The 24,116-nt window shown below is 43.2% G+C and overlaps 1 protein-coding gene across 1 annotated transcript in view; it reads right to left on the bottom strand.

Moving 5' to 3' along the window:
* The window catches only part of LOC139755306 (roundabout homolog 1-like), a 432,853-nt gene that overhangs the window by 159,179 nt on the left and 249,558 nt on the right, over positions 1–24,116 (bottom strand). Inside the window, exon 4 of the mRNA XM_071673426.1 lies at positions 23,153–23,300. Within this exon, the coding sequence (XP_071529527.1) occupies positions 23,153–23,300 (148 nt within the window). The remainder of the gene's footprint in view (positions 1–23,152; positions 23,301–24,116) is intronic.

Consider the following 24,116-nt stretch of genomic DNA (forward strand, 5'->3'; position numbering starts at 1 on the left):
TACTCACACTGACTTACAAAATTGTAGTATAATACACTAACTCACACTGAGTCACGTGACTGACCTAAATGTTGATAACTGTGTTGTTGGGGCAGAAATTTCCGTCATGTACACAGCACGTCTCTGTATGTATGTAATCATCTATTTGCACTACGCGGGTAAGGAGTTCTACAGTAAGGGGCCCGAACTCTTGCATATTCTCTAATATACATTATCTTAAACTTATGTATGTTGTCTGCATTCACCATGTCCTCAATCCTTTTATTCCATTCATCAACCACTGTACACACACACACACACACACACACACACACACACACACACACACACATTATATATATATATATATATATATATATATATATATATATATATATATATATACATATATATATATATATATATATATATATATATATATATATATGGATTTGTATGTAGCATTTATGGATCTGGAGAAGGCATATGATAGAGTTGATAGAGATGCTCTGTGGAAGGTATTAAGAATATATGGTGTGGGAGGCAAGTTGTTAGAAGCAGTGAAAAGTTTTTATCGAGGATGTAAGGCATGTGTACGTGTAGGAAGAGAGGAAAGTGATTGGTTCTCAGTGAATGTAGGTTTGCGGCAGGGGTGTGTGATGTCTCCATGGTTGTTTAATTTGTTTATGGATGGGGTTGTTAGGGAGGTGAATGCAAGAGTTTTGGAAAGAGGGGCAAGTATGAAGTCTGTTGTGGATGAGAGAGCTTGGGAAGTGAGTCAGTTGTTGTTCGCTGATGATACAGCGCTGGTGGCTGATTCATGTGAGAAACTGCAGAAGCTGGTGACTGAGTTTGGCAAAGTGTGTGAAAGAAGAAAGTTAAGAGTAAATGTGAATAAGAGCAAGGTTATTAGGTACAGTAGGGTTGAGGGTCAAGTCAATTGGGAGGTAAGTTTGAATGGAGAAAAACTGGAGGAAGTAAAGTGTTTTAGATATCTGGGAGTGGATCTGGCAGCGGATGGAACCATGGAAGCGGAAGTGAATCATAGGGTGGGGGAGGGGGCGAAAATCCTGGGAGCCTTGAAGAATGAGTGGAAGTCGAGAACATTATCTCGGAAAGCAAAAATGGGTATGTTTGAAGGAATAGTGGTTCCAACAATGTTGTATGGTTGCGAGGCGTGGGCTATGGATAGAGTTGTGCGCAGGAGGGTGGATGTGCTGGAAATGAGATGTTTGAGGACAGTGTGTGGTGTGAGGTGGTTTGATCGAGTAAGTAATGTAAAGGTAAGAGAGATGCGTGGAAATGAAAAGAGCGTGGTTGAGAGAGCAGAAGAGGGTGTTTTGAAATGGTTTGGGCACATGGAGAGAATGAGTGAGGAAAGATTGACCAAGAGGATATATGTGTCGGAGGTGGAGGGAACGAGGAGAAGTGGGAGACCAAATTGGAGGTGGAAAGATGGAGTGAAAAAGATTTTGTGTGATCGGGGCCTGATCACGCAGGAGGGTGAAAGGAGGGCAAGGAATAGAGTGAATTGGATCGATGTGGTATACCGGGGTTGACGTGGTGTCAGTGGATTGAATCAGGGCATGTGAAGCGTCTGGGGTAAACCATGGAAAGTTGTGTGGGGCCTGGATGTGGAAAGGGAGCTGTGGTTTCGGGCATTATTGCATGACAGCGAGAGACTGAGTGTGAACGAATGGGGCCTTCGTTATCTTTTCCTAGTGCTACCTCGCACACATGAGGGGGGAGGGGGATGGTATTCCATGTGTGGCAAGGTGGCGATGGGAATGAATAAAGGCAGACAGTGTGAATTGTGTGCATGGGTATATATGTATGTGTCTGTGTGTGTATATATATGTGTACATTGAGATGTATAGTTATGTATATTTGCGTGTGTGGACGTGTATGTATATACATTGTGTATGGGGGTGGGTTGGGACATTTCTTTCGTCTGTTTCCTTGCGCTACCTCGCAAACGCGGGAGACAGCGACAAAGTATAATAAAATAATAAAATAATATATATATATATATATATATATATATATATATATATATATATATATATATATATATATATATATATATATATATTGTAAAATTCTCTCATCTTCAAGCCACAGAGACATATAATCGACAAATTCAGAATAGAACTGTTGTCATAAAGGTAAAAATAATAATTTTGTCTGGTTAATACACGTTCGTTCACCTGCTGACACTTCACGTGCGATTATCACTGACAGTCACCACCAACAAATCCCCGGCAAAGACGTCTTCGACGGTCAGGTACATCAACATGTCTTCCCGTCAGACGACCCGTAGCGCATTGTTGACCTTCCACCGATTTTTCCTCCCAGCTTTGGTCATGCTTCAAGAAGCTGCAGGTGCCATTCTGTTTTTATCCCTCTTTCTCTAGATAAGTAGTACGTTTCATTGTTGGTGAACGTCTTTGTCATGCGTTTGTTCTGAGTCGGAAACTACGTGATGTTTTACTCTTATGTAGGAAAGAGATGTAACAACTTTTTTTCATCTACGGCCACACTGGTAAGCGTTAGTTTTACTGTGGTAAGTTTATGTCTGTGGTTTTCGGTGCAAACTATTTTCGTCTGTAACTCTCTCTCTATGTGGGTCCCGCCCTCTGGAACAAAGCCACACACTTTTTACGATTTTCTTCGTCGTTTTGGAAAATCATCTCAGCATATATTTCATCGCTGTAATAGGTTATAAGATCAAAGTATATGAACTTACTTCAGAAATTACATCTTATGTGATTTTCATCTTGTCTCAGGGATCACACGACATGATCATCACCTGGAGTTGAGCTCCCCTGTGCTAGGTGTGCTTTGTACGGCTGCCATAAATGTAGAGGAATGTTGAAAATCATTGATAAAGACCATAAATATTTGTTACTGACGCCTCTTATCCCCATAGTGTACACACACACACACACACACACACACACACACACACACACACACTCAAAAATGATAAAACGCAAATAACTAGGGCAACAATGTTCTTCATAATCATAGTTCTTAACATAACTTTATGAGTGTAACAAGAGTGCATCATGCCACATTTCACATAGAACTTAACAAAACTGTTGGCAACCTCTATATTTCTACACTCTTCAGCTCTCGCAAATTGAGACTCACATCCACATGGTCTGCCTTCTCACTCTCAATTTACATACATTGATTTTCATCAGTAATGAGTCCAACTGCTTTATGCTATGGCTTTTAAGAAAACTTGATCAGGAAAATATTGACCCATATCTTATACTCATCTAGAAATATCAAAAGAAGACATAAATCCCTCGTATGCAAAAGAGACAGATCTTATCGTCCATCAAAATCCCATCGATAAAATATTACTACATAAAATCCATGATTATCGCTCCAACACGAGGCTTCAACAGGGTCAACAGTGCTTTCTCTTATTCATCGTCGGTTCGGCCTTATATCGTTCAAGCATAGGGGTGAGAACGCCCTATTACAGCCCTACATACCGCGGGAAAGGAGCCATAAGGCGCCCTAAGGAAAGCCGTTCGGCGCGTCGTCTTAGATCTGCCATCGTACATACAGCGACAGATTACCGTACGAGTGTCGCAACGAATGGCGAATTACAAACTTTTATGTAGGCAGGAGTACAGTACCCTCACAGCAGGGGAGGAAGGGTGGGACGGGTCAAAGGCCGACTAAGGGGGGATTAAGGGAGGAGGAAAGGGTGTAACTTGAGACTTTGATGATGGTGCGGAGTTTTGCTCGGGAGGGTGAATTAGGCGCCGTATTTGAGTGACTGGTACGGGGAAATGGGGAGTCCATGGTGAAGTGGAAGTAGCGCAAGCCTTGTAGGGGGAGGTGGGATGAACCTGGTTAAGAAGAATCGACACAGATCTACTTGGGGGTAGCGGGGAGTCCTTGGTGAAAGGGACATGACCGATAATCTGGCAGGGGAGGTGAGAGGGAGGGAGGAGGGTCCCTGAAGTAGTAAGGGTGACGCAAGTCTGGCAGGGGAAGTTGGGGAGTCCCTGGTGAAGAGTGAGTGGCACTCCGGCATCATGGGGGATAGGATGGTCTGCGTCACTCGTCAGTCGAGATAACCGTGTTCCCCCAGGCTGCCGCTGCTGACGTCCAGGATGAAGACATCGCCAACGTGAGCCCTCCTCCCCACCTGGATGATGCTTTTATCCACTCTGGTTCCTCCAGTCGTTCCCAGACTTAGGTCATATGTTGAAAAGAGATGCTGCTCTCTAATAAGCTTTGCTAAACTATATATTTCTTGGTGTGTGTGTGTGTGTGTGTATATATATATATATATATATATATATATATATATATATATATATATATATATATATATATATATTGGCGGAATGCGTGCATAGTGCCATTGTACAAAGGCAAAGGGGATAAGAGTGAGTGCTCAAATTACAGAGGTATAAGTTTGTTGAGTATTCCTGGTAAATTATATGGGAGGGTATTGATTGAGAGGGTGAAGACATGTACAGAGCATCAGATTGGGGAAGAGCAGTGTGGTTTCAGAAGTGGTAGAGGATGTGTGGATCAGGTGTTTGCTTTGAAGAATGTATGTGAGAAATACTTAGAAAAGCAAATGGATTTGTATGTAGCATTTATGGATCTGGAGAAGGCATATGATAGAGTTGATAGAGATGCTCTGTGGAAGGTATTAAGAATATATGATGTGGGAGGCAAGTTGTTAGAAGCAGTGAAAAGTTTTTATCGAGGATGTAAGGCATGTGTACGTGTAGGAAGAGAGGAAAGTGATTGGTTCTCAGTGAATGTAGGTTTGCGGCAGGGGTGTGTGATGTCTCCATGGTTGTTTAATTTGTTTATGGATGGGGTTGTTAGGGAGGTAAATGCAAGAGTTTTGGAAAGAGGGGCAAGTATGAAGTCTGTTGGGGATGAGAGAGCTTGGGAAGTGAGTCAGTTGTTGTTCGCTGATGATACAGCGCTGGTGGCTGATTCATGTGAGAAACTGCAGAAGCTGGTGACTGAGTTTGGTAAAGTGTGTGGAAGAAGAAAGTTAAGAGTAAATGTGAATAAGAGCAAGGTTATTAGGTACAGTAGGGTTGAGGGTCAAGTCAATTGGGAGGTGAGTTTGAATGGAGAAAAACTGGAGGAAGTGAAGTGTTTTAGATATCTGGGAGTGGATCTGGCAGCGGATGGAACCATGGAAGCGGAAGTGGATCATAGGGTGGGGGAGGGGGCGAAAATTCTGGGGGCCTTGAAGAATGTGTGGAAGTCGAGAACATTATCTCGGAAAGCAAAAATGGGTATGTTTGAAGGAATAGTGGTTCCAACAATGTTGTATGGTTGCGAGGCGTGGGCTATGGATAGAGTTGTGCGCAGGAGGTGGATGTGCTGGAAATGAGATGTTTGAGGACATGTGTGGTGTGAGGTGGTTTGATCGAGTAGTAATGTAAAGGTAAGAGAGATGCGTGGAAATGAAAAAGAGCGTGGTTGAGAGAGCAGAGAGGGTGTTTTGAATGGTTTGGGCACATGGAGAGAATGAGTGAGGAAAGATTGACCAAGAGGATATATGTGTCGGAGGTGGAGGGAACGAGGAGAAGTGGGAGACCAAATTGGAGGTGGAAAGATGGAGTGAAAAAGATTTTGTGTGATCGGGGCCTGATCACGCAGGAGGGTGAAAGGAGGGCAAGGAATAGAGTGAATTGGATCGATGTGGTATACCGGGGTTGACGTGGTGTCAGTGGATTGAATCAGGGCATGTGAAGCGTCTGGGGTAAAACCATGGAAAGTTGTGTGGGGCCTGGATGTGGAAAGGGAGCTGTGGTTTCGGGCATTATTGCATGACAGCGAGAGACTGAGTGTGAACGAATGGGGCCTTCGTTATCTTTTCCTAGTGCTACCTCGCACACATGAGGGGGGAGGGGGATGGTATTCCATGTGTGGCAAGGTGGCGATGGGAATGAATAAAGGCAGACAGTGTGAATTGTGTGCATGGGTATATATGTATGTGTCTGTGTGTGTATATATATGTGTACATTGAGATGTATAGTTATGTATATTTGCGTGTGTGGACGTGTATGTATATACATTGTGTATGGGGGTGGGTTGGGACATTTCTTTCGTCTGTTTCCTTGCGCTACCTCGCAAACGCGGGAGACAGCGACAAAGTATAATAAAATAATAAAATAATATATATATATATATATATATATATATATATATATATATATATATATATATATATATATATATATATATATATTGTAAAATTCTCTCATCTTCAAGCCACAGAGACATATAATCGACAAATTCAGAATAGAACTGTTGTCATAAAGGTAAAAATAATAATTTTGTCTGGTTAATACACGTTCGTTCACCTGCTGACACTTCACGTGCGATTATCACTGACAGTCACCACCAACAAATCCCCGGCAAAAGACGTCTTCGACGGTCAGGTACATCAACATGTCTTCCGTCAGACGACCCGTAGCGCATTGTTGACCTTCCACCGATTTTTCCTCCCAGCTTTGGTCATGCTTCAAGAAGCTGCAGGTGCCATTCTGTTTTTTATCCCTCTTTCTCTAGATAAGTAGTACGTTTCATTGTTGGTGAACGTCTTTGTCATGCGTTTGTTCTGAGTCGGAAACTACGTGATGTTTTACTCTTATGTAGGAAAGAGATGTAACAACTTTTTTTCATCTACGGCCACACTGGTAAGCGTTAGTTTTACTGTGGTAAGTTTATGTCTGTGGTTTTCGGTGCAAACTATTTTCGTCTGTAACTCTCTCTCTATGTGGGTCCCGCCCTCTGGAACAAAGCCACACACTTTTTACGATTTTCTTCGTCGTTTTGGAAAATCATCTCAGCATATATTTCATCGCTGTAATAGGTTATAAGATCAAAGTATATGAACTTACTTCAGAAATTACATCTTATGTGATTTTCATCTTGTCTCAGGGATCACACGACATGATCATCACCTGGAGTTGAGCTCCCCTGTGCTAGGTGTGCTTTGTACGGCTGCCATAAATGTAGAGGAATGTTGAAAATCATTGATAAAGACCATAAATATTTGTTACTGACGCCTCTTATCCCCATAGTGTACACACACACACACACACACACACACACTCAAAAATGATAAAACGCAAATAACTAGGGCAACAATGTTCTTCATAATCATAGTTCTTAACATAACTTTATGAGTGTAACAAGAGTGCATCATGCCACATTTCACATAGAACTTAACAAAACTGTTGGCAACCTCTATATTTCTACACTCTTCAGCTCTCGCAAATTGAGACTCACATCCACATGGTCTGCCTTCTCACTCTCAATTTACATACATTGATTTTCATCAGTAATGAGTCCAACTGCTTTATGCTATGGCTTTTAAGAAAACTTGATCAGGAAAATATTGACCCATATCTTTTTACTCATCTAGAAATATCAAAAGAAGACATAAATCCCTCGTATGCAAAAGAGACAGATCTTATCGTCCATCAAAATCCCATCGATAAAATATTACTACATAAAATCCATGATTATCGCTCCAACACGAGGCTTCAACAGGGTCAACAGTGCTTTCTCTTATTCATCGTCGGTTCGGCCTTATATCGTTCAAGCATAGGGGTGAGAACGCCCCATTACAGCCCTACATACCGCGGGAAAGGAGCCATAAGGCGCCCTAAGGAAAGCCGTTCGGCGCGTCGTCTTAGATCTGCCATCGTACATACAGCGACAGATTACCGTACGAGTGTCGCAACGAATGGCGAATTACAAACTTTTATGTAGGCAGGAGTACAGTACCCTCACAGCAGGGGAGGAAGGGTGGGACGGGTCAAAGGCCGACTAAGGGGGATTAAGGGAGGAGGAAAGGGTGTAACTTGAGACTTTGATGATGGTGCGGAGTTTTGCTCGGGAGGGTGAATTAGGCGCCGTATTTGAGTGACTGGTACGGGGAAATGGGGAGTCCATGGTGAAGTGGAAGTAGCGCAAGCCTTGTAGGGGGAGGTGGGATGAACCTGGTTAAGAAGAATCGACACAGATCTACTTGGGGGTAGCGGGGAGTCCTTGGTGAAAGGGACATGACCGATAATCTGGCAGGGGAGGTGAGAGGGAGGGAGGAGGGTCCCTGAAGTAGTAAGGGTGACGCAAGTCTGGCAGGGGAAGTTGGGGAGTCCCTGGTGAAGAGTGAGTGGCACTCCGGCATCATGGGGGATAGGATGGTCTGCGTCACTCGTCAGTCGAGATAACCGTGTTCCCCAGGCTGCCGCTGCTGACGTCCAGGATGAAGACATCGCCAACGTGAGCCCTCCTCCCCACCTGGATGATGCTTTTATCCACTCTGGTTCCTCCAGTCGTTCCCAGACTTAGGTCATATGTTGAAAAGAGATGCTGCTCTCTAATAAGCTTTGCTAAACTATATTTTTCTTGGTGTGTGTGTGTGTGTGTGTATATATATATATATATATATATATATATATATATATATATATATATATATATATATATATATATATATTGGCGGAATGCGTGCATAGTGCCATTGTACAAAGGCAAAGGGGATAAGAGTGAGTGCTCAAATTACAGAGGTATAAGTTTGTTGAGTATTCCTGGTAAATTATATGGGAGGGTATTGATTGAGAGGGTGAAGACATGTACAGAGCATCAGATTGGGGAAGAGCAGTGTGGTTTCAGAAGTGGTAGAGGATGTGTGGATCAGGTGTTTGCTTTGAAGAATGTATGTGAGAAATACTTAGAAAAGCAAATGGATTTGTATGTAGCATTTATGGATCTGGAGAAGGCATATGATAGAGTTGATAGAGATGCTCTGTGGAAGGTATTAAGAATATATGATGTGGGAGGCAAGTTGTTAGAAGCAGTGAAAAGTTTTTATCGAGGATGTAAGGCATGTGTACGTGTAGGAAGAGAGGAAAGTGATTGGTTCTCAGTGAATGTAGGTTTGCGGCAGGGGTGTGTGATGTCTCCATGGTTGTTTAATTTGTTTATGGATGGGGTTGTTAGGGAGGTAAATGCAAGAGTTTTGGAAAGAGGGGCAAGTATGAAGTCTGTTGGGGATGAGAGAGCTTGGGAAGTGAGTCAGTTGTTGTTCGCTGATGATACAGCGCTGGTGGCTGATTCATGTGAGAAACTGCAGAAGCTGGTGACTGAGTTTGGTAAAGTGTGTGGAAGAAGAAAGTTAAGAGTAAATGTGAATAAGAGCAAGGTTATTAGGTACAGTAGGGTTGAGGGTCAAGTCAATTGGGAGGTGAGTTTGAATGGAGAAAAACTGGAGGAAGTGAAGTGTTTTAGATATCTGGGAGTGGATCTGGCAGCGGATGGAACCATGGAAGCGGAAGTGGATCATAGGGTGGGGGAGGGGGCGAAAATTCTGGGGGCCTTGAAGAATGTGTGGAAGTCGAGAACATTATCTCGGAAAGCAAAATGGGTATGTTTGAAGGAATAGTGGTTCCAACAATGTTGTATGGTTGCGAGGCGTGGGCTATGGATAGAGTTGTGCGCAGGAGGATGGATGTGCTGGAAATGAGATGTTTGAGGACAATGTGTGGTGTGAGGTGGTTTGATCGAGTGAGTAACGTAAGGGTAAGAGAAATGTGTGGAAATAAAAAGAGCGTGGTTGAGAGAGCAGAGGAGGGTGTTTTGAAGTGGTTTGGGCACATGGAGAGAATGAGTGAGGAAAGATTGACCAAGAGGATATATGTGTCGGAGGTGGAGGGAACGAGGAGAAGAGGGAGACCAAATTGGAGGTGGAAAGATGGAGTGAAAAAGATTTTGTGTGATCGGGGCCTGAACATGCAGGAGGGTGAAAGGAGGGCAAGGAATAGAGTGAATTGGAGCGATGTGGTATACCGGGGTTGACGTGCTGTCAGTGGATTGAATCAGGGCATGTGAAGCGTCTGGGGAAAACCATGGAAGGCTGTGTAGGTATGTATATTTGCGTGTGTGGACGTATGTATATACATGTGTATGGGGGGGGGGGGGGTTGGGCCATTTCTTTCGTCTGTTTCCTTGCGCTACCTCGCAAACGCGGGAGACAGCGACAAAGTATAAAAAAAAAAAAAAAAAATATATATATATATATATATATATATATATATATATATATATATATATATATATATATATATAGAGAGAGAGAGAGAGAGAGAGAGAGAGAGAGTGGTATATATTTGGTGGCTGGCGTGTTATCCCATATGGTTATCCCTGAGTCTCAGTAAATCCATCAGACATTTGCTCTTTGTTTACGTTTACCCTTTTTAACAAGAAACATTTTCGTCGTACATCACAAGAACGTCATCATAAGGAACATTAGACTGTAAACCCAAAGTATTTGACACGAAATGATGTATAAAGCTCATCAGATTCTCGTCGTCTCAGAATGTGCTGGAAAAAACCATAAGACCAGTAAACACGAAGACGACACAAAACCCACAATCACTGGGAACAAAAGGCAGCTGATGGCTCCCACGCGGACGGGAACACTCGAAAGCTAATGAGTAAAGCGTTGCTAATTCTGGACCCTCGATTAGCATGAGTTCGAGACAGAAAATATCATGAGAGAAAAACCGTTAAGTTCGCTGGAGAGAGAGAGAGAGAGAGAGAGAGAGAGAGAGAGAGAGAGAGAGAGAGAGGCCATCAGTGTTTCTTGGTACATATTAATTTTCAAGGGAACTTCACGTCTAGGAAGCAAGGCATGGGAGGGATGCAGGCCGCCTGCAGGCAGAGCGTGTTCCTGCTGCTTGCGCTCATTACAGTCATTACAGGAAAAAGCTGACGACCACAAGAAATTTTCGTCATAATTTAAGAAATCCCTGGTTAGCTTCTTGGTTAAATCCCTGGTTAGCTTCTTGGTTAAATCCCTGGTTAGCTTCTTGGTTAAATCCCTGGTTAGCTTCTTGGTTAAATCCCTGGTTAGCTTCTTGGTTAAATCCCTGGTTAGCTTCTTGGTTAAATCCCTGGTTAGCTTCTTGGTTAAATCCCTGGTTAGCTTCTTGGTTAAATCCCTGGTTAGCTTCTTGGTTAAATCCCTGGTTAGCTTCTTGGTTAAATCCCTGGTTAGCTTCTTGGTTAAATCCCTGGTTAGCTTCTTGGTTAAATCCCTGGTTAGCTTCTTGGTTAAATCCCTGGTTAGCTTCTTGGTTAAATCCCTGGTTAGCTTCTTGGTTAAATCCCTGGTTAGCTTCTTGGTTAAATCCCTGGTTAGCTTCTTGGTTAAATCCCTGGTTAGCTTCTTGGTTAAATCCCTGGTTAGCTTCTTGGTTAAATCCCTGGTTAGCTTCTTGGTTAAATCCCTGGTTAGCTTCTTGGTTAAATCCCTGGTTAGCTTCTTGGTTAAATCCCTGGTTAGCTTCTTGGTTAAATCCCTGGTTAGCTTCTTGGTTAAATCCCTGGTTAGCTTCTTGGTTAAATCCCTGGTTAGCTTCTTGGTTAAATCCCTGGTTAGCTTCTTGGTTAAATCCCTGGTTAGCTTCTTGGTTAAATCCCTGGTTAGCTTCTTGGTTAAATCCCTGGTTAGCTTCTTGGTTAAATCCCTGGTTAGCTTCTTGGTTAAATCCCTGGTTAGCTTCTTGGTTAAATCCCTGGTTAGCTTCTTGGTTAAATCCCTGGTTAGCTTCTTGGTTAAATCCCTGGTTAGCTTCTTGGTTAAATCCCTGGTTAGCTTCTTGGTTAAATCCCTGGTTAGCTTCTTGGTTAAATCCCTGGTTAGCTTCTTGGTTAAATCCCTGGTTAGCTTCTTGGTTAAATCCCTGGTTAGCTTCTTGGTTAAATCCCTGGTTAGCTTCTTGGTTAAATCCCTGGTTAGCTTCTTGGTTAAATCCCTGGTTAGCTTCTTGGTTAAATCCCTGGTTAGCTTCTTGGTTAAATCCCTGGTTAGCTTCTTGGTTAAATCCCTGGTTAGCTTCTTGGTTAAATCCCTGGTTAGCTTCTTGGTTAAATCCCTGGTTAGCTTCTTGGTTAAATCCCTGGTTAGCTTCTTGGTTAAATCCCTGGTTAGCTTCTTGGTTAAATCCCTGGTTAGCTTCTTGGTTAAATCCCTGGTTAGCTTCTTGGTTAAATCCCTGGTTAGCTTCTTGGTTAAATCCCTGGTTAGCTTCTTGGTTAAATCCCTGGTTAGCTTCTTGGTTAAATCCCTGGTTAGCTTCTTGGTTAAATCCCTGGTTAGCTTCTTGGTTAAATCCCTGGTTAGCTTCTTGGTTAAATCCCTGGTTAGCTTCTTGGTTAAATCCCTGGTTAGCTTCTTGGTTAAATCCCTGGTTAGCTTCTTGGTTAAATCCCTGGTTAGCTTCTTGGTTAAATCCCTGGTTAGCTTCTTGGTTAAATCCCTGGTTAGCTTCTTGGTTAAATCCCTGGTTAGCTTCTTGGTTAAATCCCTGGTTAGCTTCTTGGTTAAATCCCTGGTTAGCTTCTTGGTTAAATCCCTGGTTAGCTTCTTGGTTAAATCCCTGGTTAGCTTCTTGGTTAAATCCCTGGTTAGCTTCTTGGTTAAATCCCTGGTTAGCTTCTTGGTTAAATCCCTGGTTAGCTTCTTGGTTAAATCCCTGGTTAGCTTCTTGGTTAAATCCCTGGTTAGCTTCTTGGTTAAATCCCTGGTTAGCTTCTTGGTTAAATCCCTGGTTAGCTTCTTGGTTAAATCCCTGGTTAGCTTCTTGGTTAAATCCCTGGTTAGCTTCTTGGTTAAATCCCTGGTTAGCTTCTTGGTTAAATCCCTGGTTAGCTTCTTGGTTAAATCCCTGGTTAGCTTCTTGGTTAAATCCCTGGTTAGCTTCTTGGTTAAATCCCTGGTTAGCTTCTTGGTTAAATCCCTGGTTAGCTTCTTGGTTAAATCCCTGGTTAGCTTCTTGGTTAAATCCCTGGTTAATTCCCCAGTTAAAACCGTGTGTAAGTCCTCAGCTGAGGATGATGAGGACGATCAAGTTATCCGCTTGATGTCATGTCGCCAGTGACTCATCTTTACACATTATGTTTGTATAAATCAGCTCAACACAAAATAAATACATAAATAAAAAGTTTATCTTTAAGCTCTTGGTTGTATGTGTATGTTGACACACACACACACACACACACACATTAGCGTCACTATTTGCAATGGTTAGAGTTTCTTTTCTTCATACTTGTCCGCTGTTTTCCGAGTTTGCACCTGGAACAGATGAAGAGAGGCCACATCCGCTCACATCCATTCTCTACTTGTCATGTGTCATGCACCGAAACCACAGCTCCCTAGCCACATCTAGGCCCCTGGACGCTTCACAAGCCCTATTAGGAAGCTAATGATACACGAATGAAACAAATCCAAGTTTAATACAAAAGAAATCTACACTTGTATTGACGACCTCTCAACTGAAACATATTTAAATGAAGTCAGCGTCTAACAATGAGGTAATTGATTGTCTAGTAATTGGACACATGAGAATCTGAAACTATAAACAGTGATGTACGATGAAATGACTTAACAAAACTTGATTTACATTATACTGAAAACTCATAACAAAGCAACAGCTGATGTTGAACTCCATATATAGCCTTCATGTAACGGTTGTATGTATGTGAAGAGAGAACGAGGGCTTGAGGGGAATATAACTAGCAAATCAACAGTGGACGAACAAATGTGAAAGAACGAAGCACAGAAATTTAACGGGAGACAATCTAACAAATCAATATGAGAGTAATATATATAATCAGTCACTTAACCTCGGTATGTCTCACCATAACCATAAGTTCTCTGCAGCACACAAGTAACCATCACAGCCGGTAGTCAAAAATGCTGAGCTCACTACATTGTATAGGGCGGTTATACTCCTCTGAACTATGTTTAATTGTGGAAATTATGGATATATTCCATCTCATACCCGGACCCAGCATGTTTTTACGTTTGTGGAAAGATTACGTAATGTAAGTCACAGGTGTTACATGTACATGTGCACATAATACATGAACTAGCGAGCGAAATTGTCCAAAAATGTCATTGTTAGACTAGATGACAGGAGAGAGGTCACCAGACCATACCGTGTGAGGGAGGTCACCAGACCCTACCGTGGTGGGATAGAGGTCACCAGACCTTACCGTGTGAGGGAGGTCACCAGACCCTACCGTGGTGGGATAGAGGTCACCAGACCTTACCATGTGAGGGAGGTCACCAGACCCTACCGTAGGAGGGAGCAACAATCTCCTATCCACCCTGGCCCCTGGCCCCGCGGGGATCCTCCAGAATTTAATAAGCACAAGTTGTTAGTCGGATCCAACAACTTTCACTTCTCGAAAAAAAAACCCATAAGACGCCACACTGTGGCTACACTGGCGAGTCAGGTGTGCGGCGAGTCTGGTGTGTGGCGAGTCTAGTGTGTGGCGAGTAAAGTGTATGTTGAGTCAGGTGTGATGAGAATAATGTTTGGTGTCAGGTGTGTGTAGTAAGTCTAGTGTGTGGTGAGTATAGTGTGTAGTGAGTCAGATGTGTGTTGGTGCAGGTGTGAGGAAAGTCAGGTGTGTATTGACTCAGGTGTGTAGCGAGTCAACCGTGTGGTCAGGCATACGTCGGGCCAGCCTGCTGAGAGATCATCCAAATGTGTAGTTAATTAGGTGTATGGCTGACCAGGAGTGATCGTTAAGGTGTGTTACTAACTAGCTATCTAGACATCTGGCTAGTTCGGTAGGTAGTTCTTCATGTCAGGTAACAGTCTTCTCGTAAAGCATGTAAGACTTAACTCATTACATGTAGGAAATGTCGATATCAAGACAGAAAACTCGGTGTCCTCATCAATCTGGCGGAACAGGTCAGAGAACATCCTCCCGGAGTGAGGAGGGTATACACCAGTGGTCGGTGTGAGGAGGGTATACACCAGTGGTCGGTGTGAGGAGGGTATACACCAGTGGTCGGTGTGAGGAGGGTATACACCAGTGGTCGGTGTGAGGAGGGTATACACCAGTGGTCGGTGTGAGGAGGGTATACACCAGTGGTCGGTGTGAGGAGGGTATACACCAGTGGTCGGAGTGAGGAGGGTATACACCAGTGGTCGGTGTGAGGAGGGTATACACCTGTGGTCGGTGTGAGGAGGGTATACACCAGTGGTCGGTGTGAGGAGGGTATACACCAGTGGTCGGTGTGAGGAGGGTATACACCAGTGGTCGGTGTTACCAGGCAGGACGGTACATGTGTGTGACGTCGGTCAGATGACGTCGAGTTTCTCCAGCCTCCACGCTGATCATACGAGGAAACTTTAGGTCTTGCACACAAGCCAACATAACGCTTCACCTACGTTAGGGAAGCCTGCGCTTCTCTCTTGCCCCAGAACACTCTCCGTTCGTAGGGTCTAAATCACGGGTGTGTAACATCAGGATTTTCAACTGAAAGCCCTAATTACTAAGGGGACTCCCCCCTGCCCCACTCCTGGTATATCATCCTTCTATATATCGACTATATACACAGTTACTACACTTTAAAAAACCCATTATAAAGTGTACAAAGTCTCGCTTGATGACACTATCTTTTAAAATGAAGCTTGAATTCGTTTTTTTATCTCATCCTAAAATTTTTACTGTTGAGCGTAACGGTTTTATTTGCATCTTTCCTACTTGTAAAGTTTGTAGGAACAAATAACCCCATAGGTATTTTGTTGTTGAATATATACTATGGACACTTACATAACATTTTAAAAGTGTAGTTAACTTGTAAATAACACACAAAGCAGTAAACTGGTGTCTTAACTTTATGTAAATGTTTACTCTGAAGCATTTAGAGACCGAATCAATCCTTGTCTGTGACGGAGCACCATTTCTTTAACCCTGATCAAGGGCATCACCTCCAGATAACCCTGATCATACGACTCTCATTTTCATTCCTACCATGTGGTACAAGTTTACACTTTATATCATCCCATGTTTTGATCTCTGACCTCTGATGGATGGACCTTTGTGAACTTCATGAACAAGACGGCACCGGTCCAGCAGTATGACTGTGTAATCCTTGGGTATGATGACCTCTCGATTGACCTTACCCCTAAGGGTCAAATTATAGGTCACGTTATCATAACAAAGGGAGGGTCGTATCGTCATAATGAAGGGAATAAAAACACACATCGTTAGATTTAAAAGAAAGGGTTAATATCTGCAGAATCTACCTCACCCTACCTCTTTATGTGGACCAGTCTGCCAGCACTGGACCAGTCTGCCAGCACTGGACCAGTCTGCCGGCACTGGACCAGTCTGCCAGCACTCGACTAGTCTGCCAGCACTCGACCAGTCTGACAACACAGGACTTGGGCTGTTTACATGAGAGTCCTTTTATAGTCTCATTTGTCTACCTTTAAAAAAGTTATTGTAAGAGAACACAATGGACTTGACGGATTCACATTCCTCATGCATGGGACCATGTGCCTGAGGTTCAGCCCGCTGGCGGGTCGTGGTCATGAGGTAAATTACGAACATTACGGAACCACTGAGAACATTTAGCCTCAGAGGTATAAACAAACACGGATTAATATTCACTGCTCTTCTTGCATGGGAAAATGTTTTAGTCCAGAAACACGCGACTTTACGAAAAACTTTTAGCGTTGGCTAGCCAGCATACTGTAAATATGTCTAACACGGTATGATGGTTCCTACCTCCTAAATTTTTCGAACCCTGTCTTTGTGGTATCCTATTTCACATTTCCATCCCGCTTCTATTTGCATCTTAAAACACATTTTATAAAGTTAAGAAAAGACGGCCTTACCGCCGCTCTATCTTCCTTGCTTTGCTAAGTTTGTAAACTCGAGACCTTAAGGGTGAAGAAGGAAAATTATGAAAGAGATGCCGGCCCTTCTATCACTCTCTTCAAGCCCTAGAGAATTCCAACCCTTGAGTTTGGTCCTATGGTCTTTTAGCCTGACGGGACGACCCTTAGGTATGTTTTCCTTACACTTAAAGAGTCAGGTCAAAGGCCAGGACATCACACTAAGGGTATTATTGTTCTCAAGGGTCGTGTGGTAGTGCATGAGAAACATGAAAGGCAAGATAAACATTGAAGCAACACAACATAGTGGAGCCCTGGCCATCCTTGCATGGAGAGGCTTCAGGAACAGAATGGCGAAGCCTTTTGCATTACTTCCACCGTCCGGCAGAGTTGCAATTCTCTCTTTTCAAAAGGCAGAATATAAAGTGCGGAAATCAAGACTTGATGGTACTTCAACCCTCCGTGTGTGGGAGCTTTGTAAGCCCAGGATTCCAGCCATTGTGTGTAACGCCCTGGAAGGCCATAGCGTTCTCCTTTCAAATACTTTCCAAACATCTTTTACAAGGTGTTCCAGAAGACTACTTGCTGGAACCATAACTCTACGTGCATGGAGGGTCTGAAGGCTGGGTCCCGGGTCTCTTTGTGTTGCACATCAGAGGACGGACTACGCTGCACTTATCCCATTTTAAAGCATCTATTGTTAAGTATGGAAAACAAAATTTAATGTCACTTTAAGCTTCCCTGCCGCTGATCCTCGTGAGGCAAGGAATACAACAATGATGCCACTTAGGAAAGGAGGGGAACACACACACACACACACACACACACACACACACACACAATGTACAACTTTCCCTGGCAGGCGTTCAACCTTAACTTTTAGATGAATTACATTCTCTTCTTACATTTCGTGCTGACTGCAAAGTGAAGTTGCTTTTATCACAAGTTCTGGCCAGGATAATTCAGGATTATAATACTGTAGGTATACGAATGTTAAAGGAGGGAAACAATGGTATGAAAATGAATATGAAGGTTGATACGTCATTTATGACAGATGGGAGACTGTCAGCTCCCGCAGGGATGAGTAAACCAGATGGTTCCCTCATCTGCAGGAGGCAGTAGTGTCCCGGCTATGGAAGATATCACCCACGGAGGAAGAGGGGAGGAGTTAATAGGATAGGAGAGTGGAAGGAGAGATGAAATGGGGCAAGAACGCGTACTATCTATCTGCTTACGATAATAAGAGAGAGAGAGAGAGAGAGAGAGAGAGAGAGAGAGAGAGAGAGAGAGAGAGAGAGAGAACTTTAGAGTTATGACATTGGTAAGAAGGGTGATAAAAGAGTAGGTATATGGAAACGAAATGCGAGAGAAAGATATAAGACAAATAATGAAAGAGGAAAACATAAGAGGCTCAGGAAGGAAAAGGTAAATAATTTTAGAGATGCTAACGGTTCTGTACAGGAAAAAAGACGATTGTGGAAAGAAGAGAACGTAGAGAACAGATGACTCGAGACATAATCGAGAGATGGAAGAAAGAGATGAGGATAAAAGTCATATCACACAACCTGATGTGTGTACATAAAGAAAAGGCTTTGGGTTTGGTGTGTGTGTGTGTGTGTGTGTGTGTGTGTGTGTGTGTGTGTGTGTGTGTGTGTGTGTGTGTTGGGGGGGGGGGGGGGGATCTGTGCTGACATACTTGAAAAGTCCAGATTCGACCTTGGGTTGTCTACATACACCCCGTCCAGTCACAGTAAGGGCCAGGATAGTTGCTTTACCGGATGCTCAAGACTCAGCGGCAGGTAGAGTAATTGGTATTACAGATGAATATGACATATAGCTGACGTACAGGTAAGGGGAAGCAAAATAGGAAAAGCTCAATAAAATCACGAAGTAAATATATAACAAATCACACAATGTAAGTTGGGCAAGAATATTGGCGAGGACGAGCAAAAGGAACGTGTAAACACAGAAATATGTGAAGACGAAAAATTATGACTCAATTTCAGGTAAGGTGTTGTCGTCCAGACGAAATGGACCGGAAGGAACATGTTTGGACGCGCTGGAACATGACTGAGACTTGCATGAGGCGTGATACGACCAAGCGAGGCCTTTGTTGCACTCGACAAGAAAGAAGCATTTCTTTTACGATGTCCTGAGTAGTAGGGGAGGACATTCAGGACCTCTTTGACGGTCTGAGCGGCAAAGAGGCTCCGCAAGAAAAAGGTAAAGCGTACAAGCAAACTTTTGTGAGTGGGTCAGCAACAGTCAATTCTCAAATGGAATATAAGATAAACCATAGCAATGGGTCTTTCTCTACCGTACAAGAATAGGAAGACAGTCTGACGACCTTGGTCGCCAGTTAAGACAATCAGGACCCGATCAACGCTCTCTTAATCAGCCCGATACACCCCAAACATTTACGACGATTTGAACGTCAGGATAAACACAGAACCTGAGTGGCAGCCTTAGGAATCCTGGTCTGATACTATTCACTATGCAGCAGACAGAAGGATAATCAGTAGGGATACACGACGCTCTGACTGACAGGTAATATTCATTGGTCGATAGATGTTCAAGTTGGAAATTGGGTTCTAGATAATGGGAACATTTGAGCGGCAGAATAAACTGGGAAGACGGGAGGGCCGTTAGTCTGGGGAGAGAGAGAGTCGGGCATAAAGCACAAACTATTTCACGGTATATCAAAGTGACACTATGATATATGACACTATATTATACGCATGACAAGTAAATGGTCATAAAATATAGTAAATATATGCAAATCTTGGATCAAATATTACCATGATATCTTTTCAAACTAAGAGGTTCAGATATGAAACTAAGTTATCTAACGTCAAAACCAACACTTGAATTAGATTCTCAGCCACGGCGGAGGGTTACACAAGGGATGGACTTATCTGGCAGCCATTTCCTAGTGTAATTAACATTTTGCCTTAGATACACTGGAGCTTAAATACAGAGTAAACAAAGGCAGGTTGAAAGTTTGAGTTCTGTAAGGGGTCGAAGCTGAGTGAAACTTAAACCTTGTGTGATGGTTTGTAATTAAGACTTGAAAGTTTAAATTAGAATTAAACTTTGAAGGAGTTGGGGGGTGAACTTAGGGTTAACTGAGAAGGGTTGAGAGTTCATTAATAATTTGAGAATCGGAAGGTATTTTCCCGAAGAGACGAAGCTCTAACATCTATTGGAAACCAATTGGAGGAAGAGAGAAAATCTTAAAGAGGGAAACTATCTTAAACTGTTTCAAAAGTTCTTCCCCTCGACACCCTTCTCCCACCCTGGGGTTAATTTTCTTCCTCTGTCATACATAATGAATGTGCTTCAGGGCAAAAGGGGACGATATAATGGCTTTAAACCGTTGATAAAAACGACTCTCCCGACGGTTCGCTCCAGTAATACGGCTTTACCTGCTGCACCAAGGAAGCGATTGATTTGTGCACAAGTATGTATACACTACGTCATCAGGAGGAAAAGGGGAGTGAGGGTGGTGTGTACGGCGGCTACAAGCCACATGATGAATCTGATTCAGAGTGTGTGTGTGTGTGTGTGTGTGTGTGTGTGTGTGTGTGTGTGTGTGTGTGTGTGTGTGTGTGTGTCCGCCTGACTCACTCTTCCTCTCAGACTGTTATGGTTGAGCAGGGAATAAAGTGGATGCTCCTGTCACGTACTTTTTCCCTTGCTTGACGCCACTATCTCTGCCCTGGTGGGTGGGGCAGGGGCGGGGCTGACGTCCTCATCTTCATCCTGACCAGAGTGTGTTATCATCCACGCCTGATATCAATGCTTGGTTGCCTTCCACCTGATACCAAACCTGATACCAAACCTGATACCAAAGTTTTGATCTCACCAAACCTAATACCAAAGCTTTGATATCTCACCAAACCTGATACCAAAGCTTTGATATTTCACCAAACCTGATATCAAAGCCTTATCATCGCTACCCCTGAAATTCATCCGACATTTGTCGTCGTCTTGTCAAGTGAACATTGAAAATCACGATTCAAAATCTTGCAATTTTCACCCCGTCCGAGAATCGAACCACATTAGCGAAAAAAGTGTGATAACATGTACGCTTTATGAAGCAAAATGTTGTTGTCTTGAGTTACTTCATCTAAATGTCAAGCACAGTTCATGTAAGTGTATGCTTGCTGCTTAACTGTGACGACTCAGTTTTATCTATTTGATTTCATATATGTATCTGTTTATATTAGATGCTCAAGACAGAAAAAGGATTTAACGGTTTGCAGCTGGGAGCTAATGGCCTAATATGTTCCCTGAACGTGACGTGTTTGATGTATTTCTGGTGTGTAAACATGTTACAAGACCGAGTAAAGTGCGGAATGAAAGGCCTTTGGTGAGCTGAGGTTTTCGCGAGCGGAATGACTAAACTGAAGCGCTAGTTTCTTGTGTTTCTTGTGCTATAAGCTCTTCCTTGAAGTAGGAGGGAAGAGGGGAACATCGTTAGAGTGGTCTTCTACGTATCCCAGTTCTTCCTCCACCGTGTCTTCTATCAAACTTTGTTGATATAAATCCACTCCCTATGTCGGCTCTATGCGAGTTGATAAGAAATGCGACAAATACACGTATATAAGAGGGAGACGCCATGCTAGTTATTCCAGATGTCGCCAAACTTATGACAAGTGGAAACTCTTACAGCTTCCACTCTCTTATACACACAATACCATACAGAAACTTCCAGTTCTCAGTGGTTTTAATTAATAAGCTGTGAACGTGTTTGTTAGCTGTCATGCTGGAGTCAAATTTTCCTCTAACGATATCCACTTGATCACTCGCTCGGTCTGTCAGACTTCTTTTTACAATATCAACCCAGTCTGAGGTGCCCCAAGGCGCTGCCTGGCGAGCATCAGCTGCTATGTTATCTTGTCAGATATGACTTGCCACAGCACACCCTGAGGTGGCGTTGCTTCAGGCTGGTATGCGAAGGTTTGCTCTGATGAGGTTTTTTTCTCCAGGTTAAAGAACGCCTCATTGAGAAGTTGTTTACATGAACGTGGGCCTCAGGGACAACGGTGAGAAGATCCTTAGAATACATTTTTCATAAGAGAGGGCGTAGTAAACCCTCCTGCGGTAGGCCAGCTTCACTTGGTTGGTTCTCGGATTCTTTTCCTTTACTCACATTCCTGAGATGATGATTATAAAGGAAACATGAAACAATTCTGTCTCTTCCTAACTGCTATAACTCTATAAAGATAACTCGCCCGACAAGCGGTAGAAAGAGTCGACCTCTTCAGTCTTGCGACGCAGGTGATGCTAGGGTTGTAGTTCTGTGATTCCCACGCAAGTAAAAGTCAAATCATCTGTTTCTCATCATAACCTTGAGTATTGATGTAAACCTTCACCCAGATGAAAATGGCCATTGAAGAACTCTGTCAGTCAGGTGGATCAGTAAGACACTGGTACTGGTAAACATATATACGTGTGTCTTTTCCCACACGACTGGCATCATCCTTTGAGTCAGATGCAGTAAAATGAAGACCAGGAAGAACTTGATCTGCTCAGAGCATCAGAAAATCTCTCAAGCGTCGCAGCTTCCGGCGTCTTGCGACCCTGGGAAAGATGCACCTCGTCCTGTTAGACTCACACTGACGGCTCAGACTTATTGCCCGTAGCCAGAGCTGACGGTCGCCTCCTTGGGTGTGGATCTGGTTGTCCTAGTTCTCAAGTGTGCAGCCAGTGAAATGGCTCCTCTACTGCTTGTTGCCGCCGTTCTACTTTGTTGGATGAAAGATGCGATGTTTTGGTCTTATTTAGAGACCAACCCGAACAGCCTTTGCTTAAGGTCTGTCAGAACATGAAAGAATTAATCTTCACTTATTTCCTTTAGTCATTCTTTTCCAACAGTGGCGTGGTTCGTTGCTATTCCTCTTACATACAGGAATAGATTTATCTGCCAAGGTTCCTGAAGGGTTTCGCTGAATGCCATGAACGCTAAGTCTAAGACCTGTGTTTAGCTTTACCTGCATCATGTCACCAGGGAACTCAAGCTACCCTGAAGATGTACTGCTGCCGGGATCCATCGGAACTGGAGGGCGAGAATGTAGTCAGTGAAGGTGACTTTTTTGGGGTTACTGACTTTGCCCTGCGGTAAAGGCTTCTGTTGGTGGCAGCGAGGGTTGAGGGTCGTGACCTTCAGTCAGCCAAACACTTCAGGCAGCCTATGTGATGACTGACCAAACTAGCCACTCCAGGAATTGCTGAGATGATCAGTTCATCAACGTAGTGAAGGCAAACCTGTGGCCCGAGGTGCTGATGGAACCCATCAGTAGAAATCAAACAGTATAGACAAGCAAAATCGCTCTCTCTCTCTCTCTCTCTCTCTCTCTCTCTCTCTCTCTCTCTCTCTCTCTCTCTCTCTCTCTCTCTCTCATCTTCTCCCTTTCCCCCCATCATTTTCTCCCAGCTCTCCCTCTCACCTGTCGTCCAGGGCGAGGGTGTGTCCATCCTTAGTCCAGGAGACCATGGGTTCTGGGTGCCCCTTGGGAGGCGAGCACCCCAGCTCTGCCCTCTCCCCGGCCACCACACGCGCCCCCACCGGTGACGTCCGGAAGTCATCTCGAAGAACTGTGGAGCAAGACAAAACATAATTACTTTCTTCAATTAGCACATTATCTAATTATGACACTTCATTATTACTTCTTGAAGTCCTAAAGTCACCACAGTCAACTGTGAAACAAGAAGTAATTATCATATTAATCATCATTTAATTACTCTTATTACTACACTTACTGTCCATTGCCTGGGGTCTTACAGTGGACACAAAGAGATGACGGGCAAAAATATTGTTAATTCTACGAAACGTATTGGGATAAGGCCATATCTGTTGTGTCTGCAATGGTCGTAGTAGTAATGATAATAATGATAGTAGCAGTAATGATATTGGTAGTAGTAGAAGTAGTAGAATGGCAGAGGCAATAGTAGTTATAATAGTAACAGTGTTTTTAGAAATAACCTCAAATATGTATATCATTTTCGCTACACCACATTTTCAACCATGTCAAATGTTTTAGTAACGTAGTAATACACACTTTACAAACGTATGATGCATTCAAGATATTAGATACAACCGGTCACGAAGTTATGCAGTATAAACACACTTCTACTTACACGCACTCTACGGGTCTTACGAACCTGTGTTCACTTACCAATTTCTGCAGATACGAGTGGTCACTTACAGACGACACAGGAACTCAATTTTTTTTATTCAAAATTTAGCAGCAAATATATATTAGATGTTGTGAAACCATTCCCAGATCATCGACCAGTGTGAGAAAAACAAGGTTGATCTAGATAACCCAGAGAACTTTGCCTGGGCTTCTGACCCTTGAAAACTATAGCCAGAATATGTTTATGTTCTGCTTCAGAAAAACTATGAAAGTT

This window comes from Panulirus ornatus, chromosome 19 (genome assembly GCF_036320965.1).
Source record: "Panulirus ornatus isolate Po-2019 chromosome 19, ASM3632096v1, whole genome shotgun sequence".
Lineage (NCBI taxonomy): Eukaryota > Metazoa > Arthropoda > Malacostraca > Decapoda > Palinuridae > Panulirus > Panulirus ornatus.